This window comes from Morus notabilis, unplaced genomic scaffold (assembly GCF_000414095.1).
Source record: "Morus notabilis unplaced genomic scaffold, ASM41409v2 Scaffold160, whole genome shotgun sequence".
Lineage (NCBI taxonomy): Eukaryota > Viridiplantae > Streptophyta > Magnoliopsida > Rosales > Moraceae > Morus > Morus notabilis.
In genome coordinates, this window is record NW_010368035.1 from 303,002 (window position 1) to 310,797 (window position 7,796).

At 33.5% G+C, this 7,796-nt stretch overlaps 2 protein-coding genes across 2 annotated transcripts; both read right to left on the reverse strand.

Annotated features, from left to right (window-relative positions):
* Positions 1-169: 169 nt before the first annotated feature.
* LOC112094614 lies at positions 170-2,482 on the reverse strand. Its single transcript, XM_024176025.1, has 4 exons — positions 2,150-2,482; positions 784-987; positions 424-656; positions 170-285 (listed from the first exon to the last, which is right to left on the reverse strand). Exons 1-4 carry the CDS (start codon positions 2,316-2,318, stop codon positions 184-186), a joined length of 708 nt encoding a protein of 235 aa, XP_024031793.1. The 5' UTR covers positions 2,319-2,482; the 3' UTR covers positions 170-183.
* Positions 2,483-5,002: 2,520 nt separating this feature from the next.
* On the reverse strand, positions 5,003-7,744 carry LOC21394484 (DDB1- and CUL4-associated factor 8). The gene is made up of 5 exons (XM_010114046.2): positions 7,563-7,744; positions 6,964-7,215; positions 6,438-6,581; positions 5,664-6,353; positions 5,003-5,411 (listed from the first exon to the last, which is right to left on the reverse strand). Exons 1-5 carry the CDS (start codon positions 7,653-7,655, stop codon positions 5,163-5,165), a joined length of 1,428 nt encoding a protein of 475 aa, XP_010112348.1. The 5' UTR covers positions 7,656-7,744; the 3' UTR covers positions 5,003-5,162.
* Between the last annotated feature and the right edge of the window lie 52 nt (positions 7,745-7,796).

Below are 7,796 nucleotides of genomic sequence, written 5' to 3' on the forward strand. Positions count from 1 at the left end.
TTTTGAACTGGTAATTTAGAAACCTTTGAATCTTTTGCTGATGTTGTTGTTGTGACCAAATTTGCAGGCCTTTTCAGAGTTTAAATTAGTCAAGGTCAGCTACTCCATAATGTGCACATTGTAATGTCAATAAAGAAAACTAGCTCTAGAATTTCTAAGACACAATATATCTCTATATATAACCTAATGCAAAGGATATGAAGACGAAGCCACAGGTCGTGGGCAACCATTCCGTTTTGACCCCCTTCTGTTGACATCATGGGCTGAAAGCACCTTGCACGTGGCCTGAGGATCATGTCACCTTAAGTTAACTTTTAAACTCACCCACCTTCTTTGCAATAAAAAATATTTGAAATCAAAATACAGTGTAAAAAGTAAAGACTTCATAACAAGAAAAAGTATAACTTCAAGATTGATACTAACCACTGAATTAGGAGCCTCATTGTTTCTTTTCTTCGGCAATAAGGTACCACCATTACTCCATTTTTCTGACGTAGTCGCTGGCAACTTTTTGAATAAATTTTCTTCGAGTGCCTGCAGATCAGAGGAATTACTAGCACAGTTTGTCTCTTCTTCCTGAATAGCTGACAAAGTTTCTCCTTTAGACTTGCTAAAATTCCCACTAATCATAGATAACTCCATAGGATCCAGAACACCTGACAAAAGAAAAGGAAGAATAATTGATTGAATTAAATTTTTCCCAAAAAGGAGGGAAAAGAAAACTTAAACCAATTTGAACCCCCCAAAAAAAAAAAAATAAACACACACACACACACACAAAACCTTCTTCAGTAAAGAAAGCCCGGTCCCATGCCAAGCTCTTCCGTAAATTGTACCCGCCACCTTTCTTCTTCCTCTTCATTTGTTGAGGCTCAATACTGAGTTTCAGCATTTCTGCTTTGTCCACATTAAAATTCTCTTTATTCACACCATCCCTATAGAATGAATGCTTTGTATCTTCTAAACCCTCATTCCCCGCAGTAGCTCCTGTTCCAGGATGATCAGATGGATTAGCAAACGCTACTTTTTCTTCTTTCACACAGTATCCATGTTTATAGAAGCTTTGATTTCATTTTCATATTTGTAGTTTGAAAGTGGCAAAAAATTTAATTCATGTCGAAACATTAAACAAACACATCATCAATAGTGCAAATGAGCTCTATTGCTTACAGTAACAATAGAAACCTTCAATTATTTATCACATAACATGGTTCAAAATCGATTCACTAGTACGTCCAACTATAGTTACTGTATTTCAATAGCGTGTCCAACTGTCGTGGTGAATTTCACTTAGAACAGATTAAAAAATAAATAAATAAATAATAAGGAAATATCAAAATGTTCTCAACGTTTATGCAGGATATGATTTTAAAAAAATAAAATAAAAAATAAACTTATGCTTTGAAGTAGTTGTCACTTATAATCTTTACTAGTATGGTGGACGTGCCTCAAGCACGTTCCAAAATCCAAATTAGTGAGAAAAAATATTTCTTACTTTGCATGAAATTAATCATACTAAATCAATTTAGAAAGGAGGTGCAATAGAGGACTATGGGGAAAAAATGTTTTAAGTAAGAACATATTTGAAATAAATTATATTAAAAGGTAAATTAGATAGAAAAGTTATTTTCATTGAGAAACAGTTAAAAACATGAGATTTATAATGCAAAAATATATTCTCCCTTTACTAGAAAAGGGAAAAAAAAAAAATACCACCTCCCTCCCAGTTAAACCTCTTATCCTTTCTAGATAAGCTATAGATATTGTTGTTATCGGTTTAAGAATTGTTGTCTTTGTTCTCGAACTGGCGCTTTGAAGGGTCTTTCAGTCTTATATAGCTGTCGTTTACAACGTTATTTATCGTCTTTTTAAAGATTGTCGTTTTTTCATTCGTTGTCGTCATTATATCACCATTTCTACGAAGAAATGGCACTTAAATCATTTGAACAAGATAAAACCGAAATCGTAAGAAACTAGCCCTATTTTACTACTCGAAATTGATGAATCCGCCGAATCAGGAACTAAAATCGAATCCGAATAAAAAAAATGCACGGTGCGAATTGAAACCATTAGAGGTCAGACTAAGCAACATTCCATTCAATTTCTCATTTCAAAATCAAAAATCGAAAAGCAAAGGCGAAAACCTAACCAATTGGCTTGGCGTTGGGCCTGGGGACTTGCAGAGGAGAGCACAGGAAGTAGTCGCCGGCGCCGAAGTTGCGATTGGTGTTGAGATTCGAAATGCCGTCGCCGGGGATCTGCTGAAGTAGAGAATCATCATCGCCGGCGATTTCGATGAGCGACAGATCGGAGTCCATTCTCTCTCTCTCTCTATCTCTCTCTTAGTGTTCCTAATTTCTAGAAAGATCTAATGGAAGTTTAAACAGTTTAAAGTGCGAATCTTGGTATTGAAAAGCATTGGTTGAATTTTGATGCTTGATTTTGGAGTGGTAACTCTTCGACCTTGAGACTCAACTGTGGGTGTGCGTGCGCTGATTTTTGAAAGCATTGGCGAGCGGAAGCGATGGATCTGTTATTGAAATTTGAAAGTCAGGTGCTACTCGTACAATTACTTTATTGCCCATATTAGACTTCCAAAAGTACAAACAAGTATTTTCCCTCCTTTTTGTTTCCTGCTTAAAATCATTTCCCAAAACAACGTTTGAATTTATTTTGTTAATTCTCTAAATATTAACAGAAAAATTAAAGATTATAATGTTTTGTTATTATTATGATATTTCAAAATAATTTTCATATTTCAATTTCATTATTTTAAATATATCATGTAGTGAAGTTCTTTTTGTTACAATGTTTATGTCACATTACTAAATTAATTGTCAATACATATAACGACTTTCATAACCTCATTTTTTAAATGTCCAAGTTCCAATGCTACATTAATTGTCAAATGACTTTTGTACCCTCATTAAAAACAATCCACCTACTTAAATTTTAATTTTTGACTCTTGAGAAATAGAGTTATTAGCACTATATCCCTGAACTCTTCCAATTTGGCATTTTTAATCCTAAATTTTATTTTATTTTTTTTGTAATTTAAACCTTAAACTATTTTAATTTAGCACTTCTGAACTTTATTTTTAGCATTTTAAACCTTGAACTCTCACAATTTGAAACGTTCAACCCTGATTTTTATGTTTTGATTATATTTTAGAAATGGTTTATTATTTTCAACTTTTTATTATAATTAGTATATTATATAATTCATATATTAATTATTGCTTATTTATTTAATAATATATTATTTGTTATTCCATTATTAATATATTATATAACCAATTTTTGTCAATTAATTTTTAACTAAAAAAACTAATCACTATTTATTTTCTATTTTCCATTTTCTATTTTTTATTAATAAATTACAAACTTAATAATAGAAACTAATATATATTTTTTAGGTGAGATTGGTTTTCCTGGTTATTTTTAATAATGTTTCTTCATATCTTTTGAGGTAAAAAACAAAAATGATCTACAAACTACGATAAGTAATAAATTGTAATTAGTTTTTTATTATTAAATTTGTAATTTATTAATAAAATAAAAATAGAAAAATAAATAGTCATTAGTCATTTAGTTAAAAATTAATTAGCAAAAATTGGTTATATAATATATTAATAATGGAACAACAAATAATATATTATTTAATAAATAAGTAATAATTAATATATGAATTATATAATATACTAATCTAGCAATACATAAAAGAGCAAAAACTCTTTTCTACAGGCAGCCTTTACACTTACTTTTTTTTTTTTTTACCTTCTTTATTTTTTTATGAATTTTTGTGTGTGTTTTTTAAAAATATATTGTTCTCCACTTTACTCCTATGAGAGTAATTTTTTCCCATATGTTCCTATTTTATTTTCAATTGGTTAAAATAATTTCCTTTAAATGTGTTCCTACCTTTTTTTTGGTCAATTGTGATCTTTACACATATTCCTTTTTAAAATAAATTTAAAAATCCTTAAATGGTTGTATAAATGAATTTCTTATTATTCGGTAAACAATAAATTCTTTAGGTATCTCTAAAACGCTAATACGTGCGAAGCACAGTGCAAAACTAGTTATAATAAAAAGTTAAAAATAATAAACCATTTCCAAAAAATAAAAATCAGGGTTGAAAGTGCCAAATTGTGAGAGTTAGGGTAACTGTCCAAACTAAAGTTCTGGGTTGAAAGTACCAAATTAGGCTAGTTCAAAGTTTAAATTACCAAAAAATAAAGTTTAGAATTGAAATGTCAAATTGAAAGAGTTCAGGGGGTATAGTGCCAATAATCCCGAGAAATACTTAATGTCTCTCTTTACCTTTTAAACTTTTAAACGTCACACTATTGACACCTGAATTTTACAAGTTGCACTATCAACCCTACTGTGACAAAATCATTAAAAATGGACGGAGTAAATGTGTGAGGCGCACAAGATGCGGCTGAAGTTGTTAAAAATGCCATTGATAATCCATTTTGGCCTAATTTCAGGCAAAATCCCCAAGTCCCCAAATTGCATTGTTCAGGGAAGAAAGAGAACAGTCTAATTTTTTTTTCTCCACAACACTGTCAAGAACTTATACCGGAACAACGATTTGAGGGATGCAATCAGTCGGACTTCATCTAGTTACAACTGATCTACTTCTCCCATCAAAACTGAAAAGAAAAAAAAAATTATGTAGCACAAAACATTCCTGAACGAGAGGAAGTAAAAATACCTATTTCATTTGACTCCAAGAATTGTGGCATTATGGTGTTTTTTTTTAAAAAGTAAAATTTATTGACGTAATAGAACAGTAAGGAAATTTTATTTTAGTTTGACGTTGACAAGTTAGGCCCATTCATTTTATCGATTTAAATTTTCAGTTCTAAATTTTTATAGTTAAAAGCTCTCAAAAAATGTCACATATAACTTTGTTTAAAAGCTCTCAAAAAAATGTCATAATGTCAACTCGAGTTGAAAACTCAAATCCGCGAAGCGAGCAATGCCTTAATCATCTGAGCTACGTTTTCGTCTTTTTTTCCTCCTTATTTGTAAAACATGACCAAAATTTAAGCCAATGATAATTTCCAATCCAAGAACCAAGACTTGCCTTTATATAACTACTAGGTACATACGAAAGCCCTTTGTGTTCTTGTTTACTAACAAGTTACTTATATCTAGGTAATGTTACACTCTCTAATATTTTCTGCCGAATCCTCTTCAAGAGAAGCATTGCCATCCGAGGATCCTATAACAGAAGGACCTCCATTTTCTTCATCACTACTCTCAATATCAGCTCTGCTGTATCTCCTTTCAACAAATGCCATGGCTTGCCGTCGCTGCAGGCGCAATACGTGCATTATCACATCAGGTGTGAGAATCACACGCGCTTGATCCTCTCTTCCCCGCTTATTGGACTCCATAACCTGTATTCAGACAAAATATTAAGGGAACAAAACGAAGTCATATTTGAGACACCAGAATAATGTTAGGAATCCCAACTTTTCAATAATGACTGGCGTGAATATGAGTTGTCATTCTTTTATTAATTAATGTTTCAAAAAATATCACGTCAATTAACATTAAAAGCGTTGAATTTTCCAATAGAAAAATGACATACATTGCCACGTGAGTTGGTATTAAAGGGTGGGATACCTAGCACTCGCTTAGTAGTGTACCTTTTCTACATTGGTTGGAAGTGGAGGAGCATCAGTTGGCGTAGGAGCCCATATTTTAACACTGCTTTCGATCCCACATGTTGCAAAAATGGGCATATGGGGATGGGGCTCGAGTTGGTTCACAACACGGCGGTCGCCTATCATTAGGCGTATGAGCTTACCTCCCTTCTTCCTCCAAACAAATATATGGCCACAGTCAGATCCGCTCAAGACGTATTCATCACCTGGGCCAAAGAAACTCACACCTTTAACTGTTTGTGCATTCCTATGACCCTGGTAAACTTGTGGCTCCTCTAATTCTTGAGTATCCTCAAATGAGGCAGAAGGCGGTGTTGGGCCCAATCCCATATTCTTTTGGAACAGATAAATGTGCTCATCATTGTAAGAGACGAGTAGTTCACTCGTGCAAGAGTAAGCCAAGCCTGTGATATGAACATTGTTGGCCTCGATCAGGTGACGAGGGCAGAATGTATTAACCGGTTTATCCAAATTGCTTGACGCATCCCGCCAGCATTTTCGTATATCATACACAAGAGCAAACTCATCATCACCTCCTACAGCCAAGTAATGTGGATTTCTCGGGTCTATTACAATGGCATTCAAACTTATGTTGTTTCCAAGCTGCTGACCGGTTTCTGTCAATGAAGTGCAACACAAAAGCTTTGTAGCAAAATTACTTCGCAGATCAAACTGCACAAGAAAAAGTTAACTCTGAAGCTGGAAAAAAAAAAAACATAGTTTCTATATAAGGAGCACATAAAGATGTTTGCATACATGTTGAACAAAACCATCTTCACCACAACTGTAAAATATATTGGAACTTCCTGGCTCTACAGCAAGCTTGAACACACGGCCTTGGTGCCTCCCCAACCTTTTTGTATCCACTTGACCATCCTCCGAAATCTGACCGAGCCTTATCTATATAGAAAAAATACCATAAATCGAGGGTAAACTATCAGTATCTCACTCTTATAAGTGACTTGTTATGTATGAGTTAAACTGACTTGTCTCAACAACTGAAACCAGCCCATCAACGTTTAAGGCAACAGAAACAGAAATGAATATGCCAAAAAAATTGTCACAATCAGATACCTTAAACCAAACAAAATGAACAAACACTCATGAGATACAACATTTGGTGCAAGCATTTTCTCAAGTAAAATACAAAAATCGAGAGCCCGCGAACGATTCCAAGTAACCTAAGAATACACAAAGATGTTTACTGCAGTCGTATATAATATTCACAAAGACACAAAAATGAACATCAAAGAAATTTACAAAGAAATTGGTAAAAGTTCACCTGGCCATCTCCAGAAGAAGTAACTATTTTACGATCATCAGAAAAAGGCATGATTTTGGCTTGGAAAATGTTGTCAGAATGGCCAGAAGGATAAGATAATCTTCTAGTTTTAGTTGCCCAATCCCAAAACAAAACTTGTCGATCATCAGAACCAGACACAAGGAGATCACCGCTGGAGTTGAATTCTACTGTATTCACGCACCCCTTGTGACCATTTAACTTCCCACAAAGATTTATTCTCTTCACAATAACCTGCAAAAACAACATGAAACAATTCCAGTATTTCAAATTTACAGCACCCAATTTCCCATTGATTATTGTAAACAGGATTTGCAGAGTCACTAGTACGATGAAATTAATCTGATCGATTTTTTCATTTTTTTTATTATTATTATTATTTTTTTTTTTGAGGATGTGATTGAATAACATTAGGAACAGCGAAATTAAGATATTTTCACAACAACAAAGGAAAATACCAAAAATAACACTATTATTACATTTCAATTTTGCCTTGACTTATTTACATCAAATGAATGAAATAAATAAAGAGAACCCAGGTGAGAAATAATAAATAAAAAAAAAGGAAAATAATTTAAGACCTCGGAAGCAGAGAAGCGGCGAGCGAAGCATCTGGGGCGAGATAAACCTGTCTCTCTGCCGAAAATCTCCGCAAACGCATCGATGGTGCCCATTTGTGGAATTCCACTGAGAGTGTTTTCAGAACTGAAATTTTCTTTTCAGAGAGAGAGAGAGACGTCAAGTACTGTTCCTGAAGAGCCCAGGACAAAGGCGATTCAGCCACGTAGACCTATTAGACTTTGGGCGGCTGTTTG